Raw genomic sequence first — 26,184 nt, 5'->3', positions numbered from 1 at the left:
CAAAGCCTTCCAACAAACATGGGAATGCTGTGCTCTCTATTGCTATTTCGGTGCAAAGATGGGAGAAGAAAATAAGGAAAAATCACGGCCAGTTATCACAGATTTTGAACAAGCTGTGCTATGCTGGAGGCAGAAGTTTGGAACAGAGTTAGACGGAAACTAAATGAAATCCTGCAATCAGATTACCGCTGCAGGGAAAAAAATGCTACTGTGCAGAAACAATGACTAATGCATCTCTAGAGGGAGAACTATAAAATAAAAAAAGGAGGCTAGGGTAAGCCAGCTAACGTTAATGAGGGGTACTAGCCAGAAAAAAAAAGAAAGAAAAAGAAACATTTTGAATAAAATACCTTCCTATTCCTCTATTTTAGAGAAGGGGCTTAAAAATCCTGAACCTAGAACTAAAGCTCACAATACTGCATTTATCTTGAAGACAACTGTAGAGTTCAGCCAAAGATGCATCATTGCTCTGAAACCTGGGGTGATTCTGTGACGGAACAGCTGTCCCACAGCTTCCTCAAAGTCAGGCTCAAATACAGTATGAGTGCTCCAAGCAGGAGAAGTGAGGGCCTATAGAAACGACGTTTCAAATGAGAATTTTTCAGTATTCAAGTAAGTGCAAAAGTAGTGGTGAACACGAGGTCAAAAATAAGTAAAAGCTGCTGGAGAAGCCACAAAATGCAAACATTCCAGCTTTCAAGTCAACCATGAAAAAAAGAATTAACTGATTTAATAACCAGCACTGAGACTACAGACTTTACTCGTGCCACTCTGGAGTCTCAAGAACAGTTCAGGGCTTTTGCTCACTAAACAAGTGAAAACCACAAGCTACTAGAAGACTCCAAATACAATCTCGAGATAAAATTACCAAAGATCAAGCTGTGACAGAGGAAAGAGGATTTGGGGTGGAGAGATAGGAAGGGAGGAGGCTAAAGAAAAAATTTGTTTACATCAAGAAATTCCAATGCAGTGTTCAGCTTCAAGATTTTCTGCATTTTTGTGGAAAATTATCTTATGTCAAAGGAAAAAACTTATTTGTCTGTGTATTACATCTTTACTATCCTAGTGTATGTTTTAACGTGTTTATTAAGGGTCTTTTGTGAGTTAATTTGTATGTTAAACTTTTAGTTAATCTGACTACTAAGGACATGAACCAGACTGGTCAACTGATCTATATAACATGTAAGGGAGGATGCGCAGTACGGCCAGTACTGGGTATTCATTGAAAATGCACATATAATGCTTCTGTCAAATAATCCACAGAGGTGACTTATTGTTAAATAATAATATTTAAAGGAAATCTGAAAGACAGACACTTAAACTTGGTTAGTATTAAATGGCTAATTTAAGACAACTGACAGGACATTTTCTTCTTACTCTGTAAACATGTTCACTTGCAAGATGTTGAAGTCACATTTCTTCTCATGGAGCAGTGTCAATTACAAAACTATTCTAAGCAGAACAGGCAGGTACGTGCCCGAAGTTAAAATCTTTAGTCTGCCTCTCATCTCTGGTCACTCACTTCATGCTATCCACACCACAAACAGAACAGTGTAGTCCCATTATGGAGCACTGCCATGCCGCATATTAAAATTCTGAATTGTTTATAGTGCTTATTCTATTTGGATAGATTTATAGTCAGTAGCACCAGTAGCACTTGTAGCTTGGATATAAATAAGGTACGAGAAAAGTATTTTACAGACTCCAGTTTTCTCTTGCTGCTGAGTTTGCAGCGGTGGGCTTCAATCATTTTACAGAACAACATCCCTGCTGTTTTCTCACCCCCAAATCTTGATTCCTCCCAGAAGCAGGGGAACACATCAGTGTTGTCCCCACATGTGTTGTTTGTGGGAAAGAATTGCTCATTTGAGGCATGACAGTGTAATCTTCTTCCACCTTCCCTAGTTCTACATTTTGTTAACCTTTAAAAAAAAAAAGAACAGCACTGCTTGACATGTTACGTTCAGTTAGCTTGCTAGACCTTCTATTGTAATGACCAGTACAGAAATACTCGCTCCTCTGGCATAAAAGAGTCCTATTTTAAGGCAGAGCAAATTGTTACACGTCAACCTTTTCCTTTAAACATGCAACATGACTGAACACTAATTGCCGTAACTGAGCCCAAAAATGCCCAATAACTTAATCCTGAAGCTGCCACTTCAGGAGTGGCTTTAGTTTGACATATGCAAAATGAGGAAAGGGGCTAACAAGAGCAGTTCCTATCATGGCAAAGCAACACGCTGATACGTCAACTTCAGATTCAGGTCTACTTGGTGTACACAGGAGAGGAAACACACAGTACAGCGCTTGTGTTCCAGTATGCTTGGAGGGGGGAAAAAGTGTATTTGAGATGACCATACACAGTTACTGGAAGACAGCCATAAAAGCCTAGCCTGACAAAACCAGTCTTGCCTCACTCTTACCAAAAGCATTTAAACATTGGTGATTACTGCACCCAAAACAGAACACATGGCTCAATAAGGAGCTCAGCCGAAGGAAAGCAATTGCTTTCCCAGTCCTATCTCCAGTATTTAGGGTGTGGTGGCAGTTGAACACCATTTCAAGCAGCAGCACTGTCCCCCAGCTCCAGCATCGCTTACTAGCACAACTATCGCGCTCACTTGCCCAGCAACACCCTGGCAAGCATTGGCACTGAACTACGAGTTTCCACCTTCATAAACACCACATCATTAAACCATTTGACTATTCTGTAACCTCAGTGTCATGCACTAAATGTGATAATCTCAAGCAGCATGTCACTGCACTTTAAGACTAAGCAATTGGCAGGCTGGAAAATTTCTTCCCTACTCCTCAACCTCCAGGGTCAAGCTAGGATTTAACTACGTCCCACCCTGACTTACGATAAGCCTAGCTGCTGGGTTCACACCAGTCAGGTTGCTAACACTGCTCCTGCCTCACTGTCTAGGAACATGAATGTTCTCCGAGCGATGACTGCATTTCAAAGCACCTATTTACTGCACTCTGAGTTTGTAAGGAGAGCATGGGGATGCCTAAGTTATGGGTTTTCAGATTAAAAGCAGCTATCTTATGGTTGGAAGTAAGCAGGAATTTCAGAAACACTTGCATTGGTATCTTTAAGTTCTCTAGCCTTCTCATACCCTATGGAAGCAACTTCAAATTATTGCCACTAGCCCAGAAGAATTCCAACTGAGATGCCAGAGAGGACAGATGATTTCTAAAGGGGCTCTAGGAAAGAAAAGGTACCCATTGATCTTGAGATAAAAACCCACATAATCACTGTTAATAATTAACAGCCACAATCAGAAGAATAATTTGTTATTCTGACAAAATTGGCAAGCATCATTTTGTTATTGTTAAAGCAAACTTCTTGGTTTATTACATCCCCCTCTTTTTCTTTATTTTTTATTTTTTAAATCAGTGCTGAAGTCTGTGATAGGCTTATACTGGAAATCCACACACTGGCAACTTCCTTTTCAATATTAACAAGGAAACAGTACTCTTGATGTAAACGGTCTTTTCCAACAGTGACTGAAACAAGTATGTATAAAATGGGCCTAGCCCACTGAAACAGAGCAACAGTAAATAATGACTGCAGTTTATTAACTTGCTTGAAACCTAGAGTGATAGTACTATAGTACTATAGATAGTGCAAAACTACTAATCCTCAATTCTTGTTCACGTTTCAGAAAAGGAGATGTGAAGTTTCGCTGTAGATTAGGGAAAAAAGTTTGGAAACAGTGTACACAACTCTTAACTTCATGGTTAAAATGTATCAACCAGTATAAAAAAGTGTAACCAATAAAGTTTTTGACAACTTAAGACAACAGAATGTCTTCAGTTGTTCCACCTGTAGGATACAGTGGCTAAAACCCCAAGGGCTTTAAGACAAACTCTGACTCTGTTGGGATATTATCACAGAATATGTCATTAACTTCTAGTAAGTCACCAACTGGGGAATCTTTCAACTAAGACCCCTCTTCTACCCCCAAAATCACCATTACTTTATTTAGAAAAAAACTACAGTGAGGGAGAACAAGGATCAAAACTTGCTGTGTTGTTCTTCAAACACACAAATTTTCAGACTACTTTCACATGTAGTATGAAATATGTATTTTCCCTGGTAAGAAAAAAAATACAGATGCTGTATATACTTTTCAACATTCAGACAGTTCAGCACAGAAATTCACAGCACCTCACTACTACAACCAAGCTGCTTCTGAGAGTTTACTCAGTGGGTCACTGAAAAGCTGCTATTTTCTTCTTTGACATGCCTTTTGTTTCGACATTTAGCATCCCTGCACATCTACTAAATTGCCACCGAAGGTATTTTATTACGAGGAACAGCTAGCACTGAGCGCTGGTTATAGCGAGACAAGTTTTCCTAGACTGCCTTGCCAACCAGATTCTATTAAAAATTGTACCAGGAAGACTAGGTATATGAAATGCCAATACATTTTGTTCACAACATCTAAGCACATGGATATTTCTAGAGCCTTAAATACTTCTGGGCTTGATTCATTGGTGCTGTGCCCTGTGTGTGGCTGCAATTAAAATTGACAATTTTGTATAAAAGCCAACAGTACCAGACCAGAACAACAGAGATTTTACAGTTGCTTTGCAATGGTTTGAGAGAACAAGAGTGAGGAAAAATGATTTTTGGTTTATCCAGTCTACTTTTACCTCAGAAAACCCCCAACAGTTTGAATATTATATTATTAAATTAGAGGAAAAAGGGGAAAATGTCAGACAACTAGCAACTTGTGTTTCCATGAATGATTGACTTTCCCTTGTTTTGCACATGCTTTCACTATTAGGACTCACTAATAATTTCAAAGGCAGTGCTCCCTTCTTGCTAGGTATTTGTGGTTTTACTCACTGATTTAAGGTAGACTTACAGCAGTAGACAAGCTGGCTCAAAACTTTCTTGCAGCACAAGGAAAACTCAAGTTTTTCCACCTCAAAGAGGAAGATAACTGATAGAGCACTGAAAGAACTGGAAAAATCTAACATTCAGCAGGAGCTATCATCTTACAAAATCCTTTCCTCTTGCACAGCAATGGGAACAGCAGCAGCAGCTTCCAGCTACTTACTTCCTGGCTAAGTAGCTTCCAAACTTACTTCCTGCCACCTGTGCTGGATGAAAATAAGGCTGGAGAACATCAGCAGTGCTAAAAGGAAGGTCAGAGCCAAAGGGTAAGAGCTTGTGAGGCATTGCTCTGATCCACTGAAATACTCCCAGCTACCCTTCCTAATCACTCAGACCTTTGCTCCAGAAGTTCATGGATCTTCCAGTGCCTTCTTGGCAAGGTCAAAGCAGTGGAGGTAGAGCAGACTATCAGACACTGACAGAATGGGACCAGTTCTTCAAAAAAAAAAAAAAGAGGCTTATCTGTTTCATGCTACCTGTTTTGCTATTTCTCCAGAATTTCCTTATGCAGAATCACAAAAAACAGGAGAGGGTTTTTTTTTTGGTAAACTGAACCCCTTCACACTTTCACATTTAGGCCCACATTACTGACGAAAATTTTAATAATTTATTAATGCTTTCAGCAAGACTTATTTGCTGTTCCTACAATTGCAGCACTAAGAAAATATTAAACAAAGAACATCATCAACCATGTTATTTATAAATGCTTTCAAATCCCAGACAGAATTAGCTGTATATACATGGACAGAAATATTTAAGTATTTACTGTACAATTTCTAATACTTAAAAAAGGAAAATGATAAAAATTAAAATAAAAATATTCATTGTCTGTGTTCACCATCTGACTTCTGCTAAAATTCCACTTGTTATTTGGAGATCTATACCAATATTCACAGAACATTTAATCCAGTATTCCTCTCCAGACTGTTCATAAACTTGGAAGCACTGCCTGCTTTGTTTGTAAAGCAGACCTGCTGGGTTCATTCATCTTCCATTATGCCAAATTTTTGTTTTTCTAGAAGAAAACTAGAATTATATAAAATACAACAGCCCACATAATTCATCTTGCATTTTTTGGTTCTTTTTCTAAGATGAAGGGATGTAGAAACGTGGTTGAAAACATTTCATTTGAACAGGACTATGCACAAATACAATCCGGAGGTACTCTGCAATTCAGTTACTACTGAAATTAAAATCACAGGCTTATATTTACTATGGAAACATTAATCTTCCAGCATACAGAAAGACTGCTGATTTCACAGTTCTGGGACACACACATTAAATCATTCAGATCACTAGTAGGGCTGCTGTCCATCCATTTCTTACATTCTTGATGAGCTGCAATGGACAGAACACCTGGAAGGTCACAGTTACTAGGAAAAGATGAGGTTTGAACAGAGAAGACAGATGACAGGAATCTGGCTTAATTTATTAAATCAGGGCTTTCTTTGCTTGAGAGAAAAAAACTCTGAAGTGAACTCGCACACAGCATTGTCCCTACCTAGAATGCTGCTGATGGGCAACTCAGCAACTCATTCTCTCACATGAGTAACAGATTGAAGGATTACAGCCTAGCCTCAGTAGGTAGGTGTACAGCAACACATTCTGAAAACTGCATTTCTGCATTTTATATCGAAAATAGTTTTCATAAAAAAGAAAAACATTGAGTTTCTTATGAAAGCTGGTCTGTTCCTAGCCAGCACACAGTTAACCGATTTCTGAAGCATTACAGTCTGTCCATTCCTCCACAAGAGGAGGTACTCTTTTTATAAACCAGCATCACTTTGGGAAAGTTCTTGCAGACCAGTGGTTACTTGGCTCCAAGGGCAGAGGAAGACCAGTAGAACCAGTAGACCTTACCTTTGCAATTCATTAAGCGCTCTACTTGTAGATGGGCTAGGGTTTAGCCTCAGGAAGTTCTGCTTTAAATTGAGATGAGTGAGGTCTTGGCTATAAAACAGGTTGGCAGGCAGTTGCTCCAGGCTGCAGCATGAAAGATCCACTGAGCTTATGCGCTGTGATGCAACCTGGAAGTCAAGAGGTACACCAATACATTAATACTGTAACAAATCAAGAGCATTTCCTTCAGCCCTACTAGCATGAGATAAACTGGTTTTAACCACAACACAACTCAGTGTCAGCATATGCAGCTAATTCAACCGTTTACATCACTTGTAGAAGTTAACCCACAATCTTGTTCCAACTCAGTGCTAAAACCAGGTCCACAGATGGCCAGCAGGGGGAAAGCACAAAGGTTTGTCAAACTAATATGCAAAAGGAATTTATTTTCATCTATGAAAGTTATGCGATACTCTGTGACCAGAAAAACAGGTAAGAGATTTGACATAAACTTTAGTCCTTTGGTTAGCAAGTAACAGCAGCAAAAATGTACGTGCACTAGTCCTCTATATCGTGCTATGGTTGGTCAGTATATCGAGGCAAAAGGTGAGCAGAGGTAAGGGGATAAGAGTCATCAACCTATCTCAGTATTACACGTCAGAAAACAAAACAATTCGTCACATTTACATCTTACTGGGAAAACAGTATCTGACCAGCAGCAAAGCACTGAGCACTCTGTTCTTCTCGCTAAATTAGAAAACTGGCCAAGGGTAACTGATAAAAATGTGATGAGAACAAAACAGATTTGGGAGCTTACCACTCCTCCAGAAAGAAGACAGAAGTCTGCAGATGCCAAAGAAATCATACTACCTAGCACTACGAAAGGGCTAGTGTCATTCCACAGAGATCTATAGGCAGCAAATTCAAACAGGAACTCCGTACCTTACCAAATCTCCAAGATACGACTGAGTGAACTACAACCTGCCACTTTATTTACTTAATTAAAAAAAAACAAACAACAGAACACTGCCATTGAGAATTGTTACTTGTATTTTCTGTCCAACACTATTAAGCAAATCCTTTCAAAGTCTTGGGAGTCATGGAGTTACCTCCATCAGAAAGTATGAAATACAGTACAGTGAGGATGGTGGGCTAGGAGGAGCAATCACGTGCTAAAAGAGTAAGAGATGCTTTTGGAGCAGACATGGCTTAGATCAAAGGAGAGAAAGCAAAGAAGTTCGCTACTATCTTAGACTTGTGGGGCTGCACAACCAGGGCTCAAACAGTGACGCGTTCTGTCGGCTGCTCACTGCAAGAGAAGCAATCATTTTTGCCACTGGCACTTTGATTGGCCTCGCATGCTATGATTCTGGAAGTACAAACACCACATCTAAGGGACAAGAAAGAAAAACAAACAAGAAATCCTCAAACAAAGCCCAGTGGCAGTTTATAAGAGCCTCGGAACTCCAGTAAAGGAGATATCATCTTATCTTGTGGGCAGAGATACAGCCTTTTCCATGAAGGACCCTGAACACAGAAACAAATCATTTTTTTTCTGGCATAAGTGAAGTAGCTTGCCACTGAAAGGAAGGCCAAGGACTTTTTTTCCCCTCTCTAATGCAAGCTACACAGGCCTCAGGATAAGTGGGCTCTATTACAAACACACGGCCATAAGCTTCAAGAGGAACAGACGGTGCAGTGTTTTTCTCTAATGTGACCGTTAATAATTCAGTCCTCCCACATCCATTAAAATGCTTGAATTTCTGTTACTCAATTAGTTCAGTCCTTTTGTCACCGTAGCTACTATTTTTCTTCCTCTTGTAGTATTAGACAAAAATTATTCATAGGCTATTCTCAGCCGTCATTTCTGAAAGGTAGGTATTCGGTCTATTTGCGGTGCCAGAACCTGCCCAGCAGGGCACGCTTCTCCTCACACAGAAAACAACTGATGAAAAAGCACTGACACCCATTAAATTAAAAAGGAGAACGTGTAATTTCAGGTGCAATGTTTACACATACTGTTGCTTCAACTGCTTGTTTGGAATGCAGTGTGAACAGTAATAAGCAACCCAGCAGAGCTCAGCAAGGCCTGTCACTCTAAAATGTTTAAAATACCAGAACTGATATCTCCAAGTGAGCCAACAAACCCAAATTCTGCTGTGGTCTCAAAAAAAATTCAAGTACTTTGTTAAAGCCTTCCACCTCTGTGGGAAAAAAAAAAACTGTTAAAAGTAATTTTGTTTTTATAAGTTATAGCTCCTGTTTGTGTGTGGTTTTATTTTTGTTGGTTTTGTTTTTTAAAAGCAATCACCTTGTTATACAAAGAATTTCATTAATCATAAAACTGATACATATTCCACGATGGCTCTACCACAGATAATTGCGAAAGTTAAATATATTTTAAAAGGAGTTAGTTCTGAAATCAACTGTAATTTTATTGCAGTCTTTTTTGTTACCAAGGCAGTATGCTAAGAATTAACTTCTGAATCATTACAAGGAACAGTCATATAAACAAATACAGTTATTCTCATAGGCACAGATAAATCTTTACTCTTCTCATTGCTCAGTACTTCTCTGTAACAAATTCCTAGAGAACAGAGGAAAAAGATGAAAAACAAGGAGTGGCAAAGAAAAACAATAAAGGGATATTTCAATCTTGCTTTTCAACTGACTTAAATGCAGTAAGACTGTGCATGCGTTTGCTATCGTTTATTAAGAGCACATGTGTTTGTTTGCTATTGTTTATTGCAAAGCATTCTTCTAAAACACAGTAGAGTGTATAATAAAGCATTGGGTTTCTCCAGCTCACTGTGGGGAATCACTGCAGAGAAATGCTGAAAATAGGTAAGAAATCTCTGGCTAGAATACCCCTCACAGTCAAAGAATAAAGAGCATCCTTAGGAACATTAGGAACATCCTTAGGACATTATCTGAAGCAAGTAGGGTTTCTACTAGAAGAAAGAAAAATGAGACGTTCCACTGTAAACAAATACCCCAACAATTTATCTGGGCTGAGTTCAACAGGCCTGTGCTCTAACAAAAATAGTGGAGTCAGTGTGACAGCACGATGTGAGAGAAGTACTTTCTGGATAGATGGGGAACAAACACAAAGCTCTCATTATGGCTTGTTAGGTGTTTTCTTTGGGAAAAATTTACGAATAGAAGTATAACTGTTTTATACACTTGATGTATGCGTACACATACAGGCACAAAAATAAGTAACGCCAACACAAGAAGCACAGTTCATGGCTTCCCCAAGCAGGGTGAAGCCGTTGTCCAGACCAATCCCTCTGGAATGTCTTCTAAACACATCCAAATCTGAATACATCCTTGACACTTGTTTTCACATGAAATCCCTGTTGCATTTCCTATACTAATAAAATGGGGAAGGTGGCTGGGGGAATGACCTTCTTGATGATGGTGTGTGACAGCGTCTCAGCCACTGTGCCAGAGAAGCTGTAGAATCCTTGCCTGTCTTTGCCAGAAAGGGAAGACTTGCAACAGCTTCACAACAGTGTAGCCTAAACACATCACAAGCTCTGTGCTTCTGAAGTACTAGTTTTCTGTTGATTTTTCATCATTGAAAATACAAAGAAACAGGAGCAAACACGTGGCTCTTCTCCATTTCCTGATTTCCTGATTTTTAAACACTCTACAGTCAATCACTTCATCGTGAAGTCTCCCATTTTAATACTAGAGTAGTAGTAATACGGTATGGCCAAGTGCAACCTCAGTTGTGCAGCCCTGGCCTACAGTATTTGAAGTTCTTTTTTGGGTCTCCATGTGAGTCCAGCATACTGAAATAGAGTTTCAAATTAGTGGTATCAACCTATAGTACCTGTATGACAGAGCCTTGTATCTACACACTGCAACTATCACGAAAACCTGTTGTCACGATTTTAAATTTTCTCCAGCAGCACTGAAGTACAGCTTTATTCTGCAAACACCACTACAAGTGATGCTGCTGGAGAACTCTGCCCCCTGCATGTGTCCCGCTGCTGCCCATCTGAGATCTGCACAAGTGGATAAGAACTAGGAGTCTCCCAGGTACAAAACCTCATTTTTGAACACATTATTTGTGTCACAATGGTGCTTCCAAGTATGAACAACAACTCATGTTTGCCAACACTACCTTAAAGGAAAAAGGTAGTATCAAGGTATTTATTTTTAAAAATATAAACTATTTTAGAATTAACGAAAACGTAGCGTAGGTTCACTGTGACTCTTTAGCAGCTGGCAATAAAAATACAGACAAATATTTGTATCAACCAATATTCTTGCCTCTTCTGGCTACACAGGGCTAAAAAACTGCTTTGCTTTGTCCAACAGTATAATACTACCTCTGTCACCGAGCTACGCAACACATCTTATTACAGCCTTTGTTTTAAAGCTTTGGCTTTATTACAAAAATGATCTGTCGCTGACAATGGATGTCAGCAATGGATGCAGCTGAACCCAGCTGTATGGACAAACACAAGCCTTGTTTACACAAGCCCATCTTTTGGTGTGACCTGTGGTGCGAATTTAAACCAATGTAATTATGTCTTTTTCCTGTTTACCCTCAGCCCATTCCCTACAGTTCTATTCAGATAAGAAATTACTATTTAGGACTTCAACAGAAGACAATTAAAATAACTAAACAGCCCACACTGTAAAGGCAGCCAAATTCTCAGTCTGTTTGAACTGAGTTGATGATGTTAAATTACACCTGCTATAGACATGCTAATACAGAAGTAGCATAATTTTTCTCCTCTAAGATTTGTTTTTAAACAGCTTGATAACCGTCACATCCCACCAACACATGCGTAAGGCTTAACTAAACAGTGGTACATACACTTGAAGTATCTAAGCTAACCACTTAGAGCACACAAGTTCTCCTCAAAACTGACCTTGTTTCAAATCTTAATCCTACTCCCTGCTCAAGTGCCACAGCCCCACTCAGCAGCAGGGCCCCACGGGTCCGACTGCACAGCAAGGGAGCAGATCCATGCCCCGCTGCACCCTCAAGAGCCAAGGGAGCACGCAGACTGGCGAACAAACTAATGCCAAAAAACCTTAACGAGGGGGGGAATAAAAAGGTTTCCTGTTGCTTCAAAGCCTTATACTTCCATTTTTAAAAGACTACTTTGAAAATCGAGGCAGTCCAAAGGGTGAGAAGATTACAGCTTTTCTTGCCTCTCCTTTTTGTTTTCTTTCAGACACCAAACTAGATGCATAACAACTCAAGCTAAGGGCCTTGAAAAGAGAAAATGGAGCTCAGCAGAAGCTTGAGAACCCCTCAGTCATTCACATAACCAACAGGCAATGGCATGGGTAAGAGCAGTAGCTGCCTACCGAGATGGGAGTAGCAGCACAACTCACAGCCCAAAGCCTCTAGCGAACTCCTCGTGCTGATGAGACTCAGGGATACAAAAATCATTCTGCTCGCCCCCGCTCTCCTCTCCCTACCTCTAAACGAAGACATATACAGCATGCGGAAACAGCTTGCTTTGACTTCTGGACATTACACACAGCCGTAGGAACTTAAATGAAAACAGTAGTAACAAGCGTGAGTGTGCGTGGAGGGAGGATATATGGAGATAACGAAGCAGAAGCTGCATTCCTTTATCCTGCATGATACAAGCCCAGAAAAAAGGGTTCTTAGATGTGGAAGTCAATGACCCAGGTTAAGCGTCATAACCTTGAAAGTGAGAATTTGTCAGTAAGATGACATTAGCCACCTGTCATTTCAGTATGTTGGAACTATCTGAAGTCATTTATTCCAGAGCACGAGTGGTTTTTTGCTCCCTCACAAGGAAAACTGCTCTTCTTTGAGAGACCCTAATACTGCACAGTGATATCAACACCACCACCTTGGTGGTAAGTCACCCCAGGATGTTCACATTGATAAGACCCCTGCAAGGACAAGGCTTAAGATGCAACTCAGAGTTAAGGGACAGTAATTAGCTGTAGCATTAAGCTTCTTATAACTCAGGCATGTGAATCTCCATTTGGTGGAGCAAGGAATATTAACATCCTTAAAACAGCTTGACTGAAAGCAATCTGTTACTCAACGGAAACATTGAAAAACAGGTCATTCTCACAAAAACTGAGAAATACCTCCTTTTCTTTTGTGTTAGACTAAAGTTTTTAACTGTACAAACAGCCGTACAGAGAGTAAGCAGGCTTTGCAATGAGCAGCTCTCCAGCAAAGGTTTTCTTTCAGTGTTTGCTACAGATTTCAGACTCACCAGTGGGGCTGTCAGCATTTCCCATAGGTCTTCACTTGCCCACATCCCCCCCGTCCCGCAAGTAGAGGGCTTTTTCGTTTGCCTTTGGTGGGTTTGTTGTTGGGTTTTGTCTGTCAAGTAAGCCATTATGCTAGGCCGCCATTTTCTGACGTAGGTTCTGCTACATAGCTGCAAACACTATCATATGGATTAATTCTACAATAAGATAAACTGTTTTCATGCCATTATTCCATGGCAACTTTTAAAGGCCTTCTGACCCAAGTATTTTGTAATACAAACAAAGAATATAGCTCTATTGGCCCAGGGGCCTAAAACTAGTCTGCAGCACTCATTCCCTCTTCTCCGTGGAGACCTTCCTCCTTCTCCCTGAACAACATAAGCCACCTAAAGAGACCAAACATCCTTAAGATTAGTTTTTGCTGGTAACGCCTCTCCTTTCTTTGCCCTCCCTGCTAGACTTTGGTTGGAAAGGCTCTCAGTGCTACAGTCATTCACTTTCAAGACCAACTTAGTTATCACCTTAGAATCATAGAATCATAGAATATCCTGAGTTGGAAGGGACCCATAAGGATCATCAAGTCCAACTCTTGACACCACACAGGTCTACCCAAAAGTTCAGACCATGTGACTAAGTGCACAGTCCAATCTCTTCTTAAATTCAGACAGGCTCGGTGCAGTGACCACTTCCCTGGGGAGCCTGTTCCAGTGTGCAACCACCCTCTCTGTGAAGAGCCCCCTCCTGATGTCAAGCCTAAACTTCCCCTGCCTCAGCTTAACCCCGTTCCCACGGGTCCTGTCACTGGTGTTAATGGAGAAAAGGTCTCCTGCCTCTCGACACCCCCTTACGAGGAAGTTGTAGACTGTGATGAGGTCTCCCCTCAGCCTCCTCTTCTCCAGGCTGAACAGGCCCAGTGACCTCAGCCGTTCCTTGTATGTAAGGAAGTACTGCGCAGTATGCCAGTCCCTGCAGCCTCCCCCAGTCTCATGGGATCTGTCCACCACAGACATTTTGCTCTTAATGAAGCTCCGGGGAACTAAGTTACACTCCCCTGCTCACTCCCACCTCCTACCACAAGAGGCTACTGAAAATAATTTGGGAACCTCCTGAAATGAACATACCTTAAAAGGTAACAACTGCAACACCTCATGGAGCTGCTAGCTGTAAGCCATGGTTAAACTTCCCTGCATTTATGCAGGAACCTCACAAACTCAGCTTCAATATCAGAACCTGATTTAGAGGCTTCAAAGGACATTACTTGAATGATATTTCCATATGTGTGGGCGAAACCTAGTTTTCTGTTCTCACTTGTGGCTGCAAAACTCCAATAGCTACCCTTAACTGAAGGCAACAAGTCCAAAACAAGGACCACAGACTCTAAATTTCAGCACAAAAAAGTGAAGCTACAGCTTGGCTAGAACCAAAATTAAGGGAAAACCTTGGTCACTAGTAATACCACTTTGGAGTCAGCTGAACAACTTTAATGCGGAAAACTAACCAGCAGAGCCAAAGTACAAAGCTTCCCCCTGAACTATTAAAAGAGATGCTACAATGAACAGAAGTTAACTTCCAAAACACAATTGACCTCTAACAACAAAAGGCACAAAAGGATAGGTTTTGCAGGGAAAGAGGAGGAGGAATACTTTCAAGTGTTATAATCAAAAGAGAAACCAAATTGGCCTCAGGCTTGCATTGCCTCATCTGCTTTCAGGCTTGAGTTGACAAGAAGCCACCTACAGCAAGAATGCCCAGATATCACTGCAGAGCAAAGGTCCCAGATATAGAAGATTTCACACATACACAAAAAAGGAAGTCAAATTCCACACAGAAATGAGAGGTTTGTTTATGACAGTAGTTGTAATCACTGCTAAAAGGAAGCTGTGGTTTTATTTTTAGGGATCTATTTTTAGAGAAGGCATTATCTCAATATTGTCATTTTATGGTATTAGAGGGAAAAATGGTTTCCTTTTTTGCAGAGTCACTACATTTCCTATAAGTAAGGGAAAACAAAAGAAAACAACAAAACCCACCAGCCACAGCAAAAAATGAGAAAAAACTCTCAAAGTGAATAAAAAAGATCCCTAAGTTGAACGAACAGTTACAAACATGTTACTAATGCTACTTAGCCTCACAAATTTAAAGAAACCTAGATAGTTGTTCTTAAAACAAGCCTTCTGCAGAGCCTTGGATTTGATGAAAGGCTATTTCCAGACTGGGTCACTGATGTTGGCATTATACTACACTCACTCTTAGGTCATGTGGGTAGAAAGACTCATTTTCAAGCCTCCAAGCACTTCTGGCATAAGAAGCCAGCTACAGCAGTCGCCCTTTCAGTGATTAGCACATCCCTCACCTCCAACCCATCCCCAGCATGCACATGAACATAGTAACCCCAGATCATTATGGCATACTCAAACACATGGAGCAAGACAAAATTATAAAAAAAAGTCAGAAAGGAATAACAAGAATAGTGTTTGTTGTGTACAACAGTTCTCTGTAGAGTTTCCCATATATATACACACATCTATATTTAGATGCATATATTCAGAGCTGTTTCTGAACAGTGTTAGAAATGCCTGTCCTTAATACCTCCAGAGAAAATTGAGGTTTGGTAATAAAAATCCCTCCAATGATAGATTCTGTAAGGATGGTACAGCTCATTAGAGTATCCAGGAACACATATGAAACAGGTCATTCAGAGTAGGCAAGCCAAGGAAGGTACAATGTAGGACTAATTTAACCATGAGACTATTGGCTTCAAGTCTTTAGAGGCTGAAGGCCATATTTCATATGAAAAAGCTCCACAAAGTTTATTTTCCACCCTAAACTTGGAATCCACACTTTAGTCTTTCTGCTGGTTGACCATGCCTATATGAACAAATAATCTGTTAATATCTGGCAGTATCTGAAATAAAGACGGAGCTATATGCACAAGCAGATGTTGCTTATTACACATCACTAATTAATGAGCGGAATCTTCTGCACTGGAGGAAAAGGCAGTCCCACAACTGACTATCTTCCAGTACCTCAAAGGTGGATGAGGGTACATCTCTCAGTAACACTGAATTGCTGCTCACTGCATTCCCTCAGCACCATTCCTGTAAAACACTCGCACAAGCCAATCATTTTGTTCTCCTATTTTGGAAATACATTTGCAGAATTGCAACCAGGCTCAGAGTTATTCTTTATGTTCTATAGAATTTCTTGTTTATATAAATATTGTCTACAGTACCAAGATTGTATGTAGTCAGAACTCAAACCATTTTTCCTCAGCAGAAATAAGATCGTATTACTGGAGTAACAGATCAATTTTGCCTGCATCACATAGCTCAGACTCACACTGAAAAATGTACTCTCCTATCATGAAACTGTTGTACCAAAAAAATACCTAGAATAATGAGCAAGGCAGCTGGTCAGAGCAGGACAACTTTAGAGATAAAAATGCTAAAAAGTTCATTCTGTACTGCTATTTCAGATAAGTTTCTGCAACAAGTTCAAGAAAGATGGATACAACTGCTGCAGGGGCTCCTTCACTACTTATTTGTATAGGATAAATTAAATTGAAATTTGTTTTCTGCCAGTTTCACAGCGCAAATGAATTTATGAACAGCGTGTTCTGCACTGACATGAAAAAAGTAAGACCAATATGGCAGCGTGCCCTTCTCCCTTGAATTTGCTATTCTTAGAACTTTTTAAACATCGTGTACACTGACATCATCATTTACTCTATCCTTTTTAACAGCAGGCTTTGATCATCTGGAACAGCACAGACATTTCCACTGCAGACTTGTAGACAAAGGTGACTGAAACAGAGAAGGGAAAACACAAAGGCTCAGAGGAGAAAACTCATAAATTTGAATCTTTATTAATCAAGGATCGCTTTGGACATTCATAATTTTTTAAGCAGCCTTTTTTTTTTTGTGTGTGTAGGTACAAATCTACCCTGGCATCTAAGCCGTGTACAACAGCTTATTCTCCACTAAATATGCTGTCACTACAGCAGCTGTTGTACAATTCAGCTTGAGAAGAGCTCAGTAAAGGACCAGTAAAGTGACATGTGCCTACACATCTTGATCTACCTGTATTTCATCTGGCCTTGCACAAGCAGCTTACGTGAAGCAGTCGTGCATTATTTAGTCCTCGTCTCTCATCACCTCTCCTCCCCTACTTGCCCCACTGAGCAGACCACTACATCAGGAAATAATTGTTGCAAGAAGCTGTCAACACACTTCCTGGTCTCCCAGAGAAGAGGTGGGGTTAGTTCTGCACAGTCAGATAACCCATCTCAGTGTGCACAGTGGTGCTCACTGTTTCCAAGAAAAGAAAATCCTGTACTATGTCTCTACTTAAGCTATGCAATACTACATTTCCAAGATAGATGTTGATGTCCCCTTTTAATTGTATGCCTTGGAACGTGGAGGACTGATAATCCTTTTTCCACTAGCTAAATAATCCATGTCATTAGTCACGTAGTAGTCAACTCTTACAGAGCAATTTCACATATTGAAAAACGTTAAACTTAGTTTAGCTGTTTTAGTGTCAAACAGCAGGAGCACGTCACCACACCACAAATACAAGCCTTGTGACAGCAAGTTCCACCACTCAATTACACTTTATACAGAAAAAACTTTCTTCTACTACATTAAGGGCATAGATTCTTTCTTTTGTTCAAGCACCCACCTTCAACAATTTTGGAAGTAGCAAATGAGGAAAGCCCTCATCATGTATTCTTCACTGTTAACTGCACATTCTTCTTTTGTCCTTCTGCAGTTTACATTCAAGTAGTAAACAGTGGCAGATCAGAATTACTCTGCAAGTAATTGCGCGAGTTCCAGCACCATCATGCCAACTTTACGCGGAAAAAGGAGTTCTTTAAAGCCATGAAGACGTCCCTTTCTTCCCCTCCACTCCCCCCTGCGGTTGCATAAGCTTATTTTTCAACATTTGGCAACAGAATGAACACATTAGATCACAAAGGACCAAATTTGTTGTTGTTGTTTTCCTTTTGAGCTTCCTTAATTAGGACTCCAGTATTTGGAAGTTAAAAGGAAAGAAAATGCGCTGTGGTACAGAAAACTATCAATATTAACGAACAAGCCACATTTCCAGCTTTTAAAAATATTCTGTTTGAGGATAAATCAGCATATCTAAAAGTGACCTATTTGGAGTAAGTATGTCACCAAGTTCGATATTTAGGTCACTATTTGTGCAATGATTTTAGTCAGTCCTGAAAACAAGAGTTCTGTTCACCTCAAGACACGTACGCATACAAGAGAGCCTATCGAAAAACCTATTCATAAGCCCCATCCTAAAATATACTGGGGCAAACCATCAGATTTCTCTTGGCTAAGATACATTTGCCTGTTAGAATGAATCAGACTATACACGAGTGATGTTCATTTTTAATTAAACTAAGCCCAAGTCTCTGCAAACATGAATTCAAATCTTTTCTAGCATACATTTATTTATTGTAGAAGTGATGTGTTAAGAATTGTCTCATTCTGGAACACTCCTAAAAAATCAACACTGCCAATATTCTGTGGGGAGAAAGACTGCAGAGCAAGCATTCTTTGTAAAATCTTTTAAGATTACGCTTGTTATTTAAAAGTTGAAATAACGTCATCTGGCTCTTTTGAGGTATATAAAATACACTTTTTTCATAGTTAAAAACTGAATTGAGAAGTTTTAATGAAACATTTTACCCATGATTGCCTTCTGTATTAAAATTCATATCAAAGCTTTAATTACACTTGTAAGTATCAGCAACCTCAGTTTTCAGCAGCATGTGTCAATCAGGAGCATGAAGGACTGCAGAAAAAGCTATCAACGAACATAACTAAGTTAACGTAAGTGCCAGTTTCGAGAGAAATGCCATTAAATATCAACTATGTTTAAAATATGCTCGTAGATATGATTCATAGAAGTGCAAGTGTTGCATACAGAACCACAACTAAACAAGAACCTGTATCATGTAACCCAGCCCACAGAAAGCAACTAGAAACTGAAAGTTGGGGAAAAACATTTCCATTCCTAAGTTTACTTCCCTTTAGACATACAACACTTCATGCAGTGTTTTCTTGGTTAGAAAGAAGATTTCAATTTCGCTGAACTCAAGTAGCTTCCACATTCACAACACTCAAAGCAGACTACCTTATATAAATGTCTTTCCCCCCCAACCCCCCGCGTGAGAACTCTAGCTTGCCTGAACTACAGAACTGAAAATGAACCTTCCTTATTTGTACGTGAAAATCAGGAATGATTTACCCTACAATTAAAAATTCGGACAGGGATAGATAGCATCAGCTGCAAGAAGTCTGAGTTACTTTGCAGCATTACTAGTTTCTCTGTTTCTATTCTTTAGAAACTGTTACAGCACAGTGCTTCCCACACAACTGCCTTGCATACAATCATGCTCATGTCTGTCTTTCAGTCTAAGGATAGAAAACCCAAACATTAAAAAAGCAACTTGAAGTGGCAACATACAGTCTCAAAATCCACAAATCACAGTTTTGGGGGCTGGAGGAGGGGTGAGTTGGGGAAAATTAGGCTTCATTTTTTCCTTGAAGCATGTCTTACCAGCAAGTAGAGCAAGTTTCCTCAGTTCTGAGGGTCTGAAAAGACACTTTAAACTATGTATTTCCTTTCTACTCTTACATAAGAAAAATAGGAGGATCTCATGAGTGCATGGGGATATGTTCTCATGCTGGCTACCTTCCCAATGCTGTTAGTCATTTGGGTGAACCAGAGAGAAAGAGAGAAGCACAGCATGGCACAGAATAAGCTTATGCTGCCAGTAATTCAGAGGGACTTTCTGGCCATTTATCTCTACTTCTGAAGTTCATTGTTTTACACTGTTTTTCTCACTCGTTAGATTTGCCTTTCATTTATCTAATGTCAAAGCCTCTGGAGATGAAAGGACACTACTCTCCCAGGCAGAGCCACAAAGCTGCAAGAACTCAAGAATCTGGCAGACCATACCTTAGTGTCTCATAAAACACGCACTGGCGATTTTTACCTTGAGCCTTAACAGACCCGAGTAGGGATGCCAAAACTGAGTCTTTAAGAAGAATTTAAAACTTAGTAGAGAAAACACAAAGGACATTTTAAATGATGCATGTGTTGGGAGGTGCAGTAGTTATTGCTCAAAGAAAGTTTGACATAATAACCAAACCTCTTAAAAATAAAATAAAAAACATGCAAGCCAGCTGTACCAGCGGCAGTAGGCTGAATAATGCATTAGTGCAATCTAAAGAGACAGAACAGCTCTAGTGTGCCATAAATATCTTTGAGTAGTACTATATAAAAACAAGTTGCTTTAACACAGCAAAGAACATGAACAGCCCTGTCAAGTAAAAACTAATGGATAGTTTAGGCACCACTAGAAAATCAGAGTGCTGAAAACACAACAAAAGAACTTGTGCGGTAAAAATCAAAAATCAATGGGTCAAGATATACAAATTACTTAAGAGAGGATTTATCCAGAAGTGGCAGGGATTAAGAGATAAACCAGGTAACTGCAAAAACAGGCTTTCAACAACATATAGGAGAACTGAAAAGTCAAATGAAATAATGCAGGACCTAAATTCCAGTTAAAAAGTGCTCTAAACGTGGTATGAAGTTTACTAATTAATCCCTTCCTAAACTAAAATTTTTAATAGCTGACATGTTTGCATATAAAAAAATAATAAAACTAAAGAGTGATTCTGCAACATTTACCAAGCAAGGAAACAACCCCTTAATTCTAGCAACGTAGGCTTTGGGTTCTGTGTAGGGAGCTAATTAAAAAAGATCCGACACGATTTTAGGTTTTATTAACACAGCCTTTTAAATTCTAATTTTGACAGTTATATTTGTCACCATTTCTGTTCTAATGATCTCACTCCATCCGTCCAGCTGGATCAAGATGACAAAAGGGAGAAAGTTTAACACAGAACTTTGCTTACACAACCTCAGTACACAGAAGTTTCAGTATAAACGCAAAAAAAAATCACCTTGCTATTGTCTGTTATCAAGAACTCCCAAATTGAGCCTTTTTGTGCACTACTAACAGCAGCAGCAGAAGTTCCTAATAATGTGAACCTGGAAGAGGGACTACGTTGCAGCAGAGGACAGAACTGGGGGTAACACTGCCAACATCCCATTCAGGAATTAATATTCTTCTTACCTTTGATGCTTGTCGAAGCCATCGCAAGTATTCAGTGAAGTTATCAAAACAAATGTAGTAGGTCTGGCTTTGAGGTCCAGAGGAGCTAAATGCTAAACAGTGCTGGTGCTTTTTCACTTCTTCCACCTACAATAAAGGCACAAAAACCGTTAGCAAAAAAGAATCTAGAACCTCTCTACAGAACTCCTCAGGGAAAAGATAAAACGTGTCCAAGAGGAGCTCTTCAAGTAGAATTGTACTAACTCCCTCAAGTACTCAGCTAGGTCTTGACTGTCAAACATCCATGAAATCTACACAAGCAAGACATTAGAACAGAACAAGAACCTTTAAGCTTGCTCATCTCCATTTTCCAGAAAAAACTTCTAAAACAAAGAACACATCTGACAAAAATTCCTAGCCGCATGACTTAATCTCATGTCATACAAACAAAAGGTATGCAAAAATTGGAGATGCTGCAGGCAGATAAATTTGGCAACAATTCGAGTTTGAACTGAAAGTTGATGGTGATATTGAAATAAAATACGTTGCTGCTATTTTCAGTATTTAAGGTTTCTCTGTGGGTTGCTTCCTTGTAACTTTATTTTTTTTCCCCAGGTATTTACAACCTTCTTCTGGGTAGCTATCTTCAGTATGCAAGATATAAAGAATCCATCAAAGGAGGAAAACACCAAGAACAACAACATTTTAAGAGAGACTGAGCACCATAAAAGGTTTCCTAAGGAAACGTATCTCAGGCTGTCTTTAATACAACCTAAAGGAGCACGATTTATACTCATTATTAAAAACAGGCTTAACAAAATGCTTCTCTTACACCCCAATTAATTCTTTGGCATTTCTCAACTTGCTAAAAACTCCCCAGAATACATCATTCTGATACCATACACGCGCAGTCCCACACAACTTATGGTCTCAATGTCTCAGCACTGCATTCTGGAAAGCCTTTCAAACCAGGAAGTGCAGTGTATTTATGGGGTTGAGGAAGAATATTTTTTGAGTGATGATTTAAAAAAACACTTAATTCTGTGCCAAGCATCCTCCACCCAAGCTTTGTCAGCAGAAGCCCTCAGTACATTTTTTTCTCAGCTTGGTTCTCCTTTTCTTTTAAAATTTGCTGTCAACTTTCAGCTTAACAGTATTCATATTTTATGTTACGTGAGGCGTTTCTGTGAAAAATAATTTAAATTCTATATAAAACAATTTAAAAAAAGAGAATTCTTTTCAATTAAATAAAATCTTGTTCCTCTTAAAGAGAAAGTTAACAGGGAACCTCTCAAGTGCGCTGCAGCCAGGAATACAATTCACTGTCAGAGTTCACACACTACTACTAAAAGAGAGGAAAGTGTCTCTACTTCAGCATGTCCAGGAAAGAGTCAAAGAATCGTGGAATCGTATAGGAGAAAACTCCTAGAAATTACTGCTTTCCACACTACTAGTACAGAATGTTAATGCATCAACTCCAGTCTGCATATATGACCAAGCTTTTTCCTCTCCTAATAATTCTTAAGAATCAAACTTATCAGCATGCAAAGTAAAACAGCAGTATTTCAGGTGTAAATTCATCCTCAGACTAATGGTTCTCTTCCCATTACCTTGGCTAATCAAGCCAATAATAGTGTTCTGAAACACTATTTAAGCTGAAATAGTAATGGTGTAAATCTTAATGTCTTATTAAAGTTCCACAGACCAATGAGCAGTTGAGGTTGGAAGGGATTGCTGGAGGCCATTTGGTCCAAAATCCCTGCACAAGCAGGGCCACCTAGAGCCAGTTGCCCAGGACAACATCCACACGGCTTTTGAAATGAAAATTTCACAGAGTGGAAAAAAAATTCCTTGTGTTCTGACAGAATCTCTTATGTTTCAGACAGAATTAGTCAGAAAAAAAATCTTGTTTCAGCTTTTTGCGATTAAAAACATTTCTTGCTGTTAGGTTACATTAGACCACTACTACTCTTACAGTCCCCTTCTCCCGAAAACAAGAACAAACCACAAACAAGAACAATCCACCAAACAAAAGAAATCAAACCAAACTGATATTCAAAATAAGACCATCCCCTTACTGTTTACTTTTGAGAACAGAGTAACATAGCACAGATAAAAACTGGATGAAGAGGCTTGGTACATTTCATACACAATACAGATGTGTGTATCCTTCGATTGTGTGCCATTTTGCATATAAAATGCTAATTATGCATATAAAACACTGAACACAAAAGGAAACTGAATGTGTTTCCCCTCACTTTTTCCTTAGTATTTCAATCCAAACATTGTAAATCATTAAGTATGGATCTGACTGCAATCAAAAGTCATTTATATACTCTGATTATCTCTTTAACAGAAAGAAGATTTGGGGAGGTTAGAAATCATCATAATTGAATGTGATCTCCTCCATGTAAAGAGGCAGGGATTAAGCACACAAATACATAAAATAAAAGTAAAAATCAAATCTTACTTTTCCACCAATTAAAGGGAGGACATGCATCTTTCCAGTCTGGCTTTCTTTTACTGATGAGACAATTAGGCATGTTCCACAAAGGATAGCTTGACGTCTTGTCCATCTGTTGACTGGCAAATGTATTTTCCCTTTTCGAACATTGTACATTCCTGAGAGCTGAATCCGTTCGGAGCTGCCAGTGCTGTGGGGCTTTCCTGAAATGGAAACAAAAGCATCCACTTAATCACAGAAAATCATTGCCTCTTTCACTCAAGCCATCCCAAGACTTTATCAACAAATTCTTAAGGTATGGGTCACACTGAGGCAAATGAAACAGGTTCAGAACCATGCAAGCAGGTAATGGAGTATCAACTTCAGTACGGGTATCTTTCATGGGTAGAAGTATATGACCAGTTGCTATCACAGAGCAGATGACTGCCTTGCAATATGTGAAATAATCCACAATAGTCGCAGAAGTACGAATCAGTGGTATCAGTCTTCTATCCCGGACCTGGAAACATTCATCCTCAACAGTAAGAAACCATGGTTACTGCTGAGTTCAAAGATCACCCTTTGGTAACTGCAAAAGGAGGAAGTACTGCATGCTCACTCACACCTTTGCACTTCCATTTCTCTTCCTGCCGTCCTTAAGGTCCTGATTTGAATAGCTTCAGTAGCTACCCAAAGAATACAGTTCCTACTCCTTTTCCAGCCCACCCTGTTTGGTCCAAACCCCACAGCAGAGGCAGTACCCAACGTAAGCCACAACGTGAACAGATGAAATCTCTCAAAGACCCTGCTTCAGACTGAGTAGAGCTTCAGAAACAGCAAAGTTACTTCTGCCTGTATTACAATGAACTCACTATAACTCAGATTATTAGCAAGGCTAGCAATTACACCAAATTTGTTAAATGATTTTTCGTCTTTAAGTGGCTCAGACTCTACTAATCTATTAAAAATACTCTGCTCTATAGAAACTGTCATTAACAAGGACAACACAAAGACAAGCACTTCTCGTCTTCATTCTGACAGGACCAAGCCCTGAACAACCCAGCCCAGAACCAACTCATCCAAATATACTAACAGAGACAAAAGGCAATCATGTTCAAGTTAAACCAGTTGAGATTTCTGCAAGAACGCCAGTGCTAGTGAGACTTTGAAAGGGAGTTCCCCTGGATGAAGAACCAAAGGCTATGATAACTTCGGGTAGCTTCCTGATCATGAGGCAAGATAAATCATTCATTTTCCCACACTAATCTTTAACAAATTTCTTCAGAAATCAATGAACTAGTAACTGGTTGGGTCTCCAGAAAAGCAGGGAGTTGATCCTGTTTTCTAACCCCAATATTTCAGAACAATTTGTCTCAATGAGTCTGCTCTTGCCCCCAGATCACCCAAGTGCAGACAGAAGACACCTACCACGCAGCCTACCCACTGTAGTTCTGTCACCCTCATGCACCTCGCGCCAACTCTTGCCCTTATCTTTAAAAGCAGCCTTCCTGAATCTTCCTGCCAGTTTAATGAGCCAAGACTTGGCATAGTTAGCCTCAAGCCTTGCTCTGCTCTAATAAACACTAGCATTGAGGCTACCAATGCCTGCCAGTTTGGATCTGCAGGAACGTTACTGTTGCTTGAAGCTAAGAGACAAACTTCAGTGCTCACAGGGTATTGGCATCTAGTGAAAAATAGGTGCCCCAAGAAAGCAAGAATTTCACTGCCAAACAAATTCATATCCAACAACAGAAGCTGCAGATAAACACTTCTCTCATGCCCAACAGAACAGAAGGAATAGAGAATACCCATTCCTTACAAAGCCACAGGACTGATAGGGAATACAAGTGAGTAGAATAGAGCAACTCAGCCTTAATTAAGCACAGAAACCCTATCAGACTTTATATTTGGAATATGGAAAGTGTGGTTGCTGAAGTAACTGATTATTTATCTAGTCTGTGCAGAACAATGGACTTCATACCACAAAGCATTGATTAAATAATCAGACAAAAAACCCACACAATCAAATCTCTGTAATGGAGTAAAATGTGCCTGGTATGTATAAAAAGTATGGTTGTATATTAAACAGCTGTCAGGTGTACGGTTTCAACTGAAAAGTGATGTTTTAAATAAGGTTATCTCCCAGCGCCTGTTTCTGGCTACCTGCTCCCTAACTTCCTTGGAAAAGCACAACCCATTGCTGATGGAACTCTTTAGGATGGCGAAGCACAATTATCCCTCATAAAGCCAAGTTCATTTAGCAACGTGTATTTCATTACAGCCAAACGCAACCTTACCCATCTAGGAAGAAACAGTAATTCACACTTAATAGGGGCAGACCTATGTCCTGGAAAATACCAGCCCTCAGAAGTTCTTTGGGATTATGGTGGATAACAAAGAGCGTGAGATCCCACTGCAGCACTGCAGCCAAAAGCCTTGGCATGAAACATGAAAACATTCAGAAGCAATACAAAATTAACGTTACCCTGTCTAATGTACTGGCAAAATGATTACTGGAATACCGTACCAGGTGCCCGCACTTCACAGAGGGTGCAGAAAAATTAGCAAATCTTCAGAAAAGCTAGATGAAAGTAGTCAGGAGCCTGAAAAACCTGCTTCCTT

At 39.7% G+C, this 26,184-nt stretch overlaps 1 protein-coding gene across 1 annotated transcript in view; it reads right to left on the bottom strand.

The window, feature by feature from the left end:
* The window catches only part of PHLPP1 (PH domain and leucine rich repeat protein phosphatase 1), a 132,167-nt gene that overhangs the window by 37,870 nt on the left and 68,113 nt on the right, over positions 1 to 26,184 (bottom strand). Inside the window, exons 2-4 of the mRNA XM_066992533.1 lie at positions 23,590 to 23,786; positions 21,141 to 21,266; positions 6,770 to 6,936 (exon numbers count right to left, since the gene is read on the bottom strand). Of these exons, the coding sequence (XP_066848634.1) occupies positions 6,770 to 6,936; positions 21,141 to 21,266; positions 23,590 to 23,786 (490 nt within the window). The remainder of the gene's footprint in view (positions 1 to 6,769; positions 6,937 to 21,140; positions 21,267 to 23,589; positions 23,787 to 26,184) is intronic.

Source organism: Anser cygnoides, chromosome 2 (assembly GCF_040182565.1).
Source record: "Anser cygnoides isolate HZ-2024a breed goose chromosome 2, Taihu_goose_T2T_genome, whole genome shotgun sequence".
NCBI lineage: Eukaryota > Metazoa > Chordata > Aves > Anseriformes > Anatidae > Anser > Anser cygnoides.
Note: the sequence above shows the minus strand (reverse complement) of the source record. Positions and strands in the feature narration are given on the sequence as shown.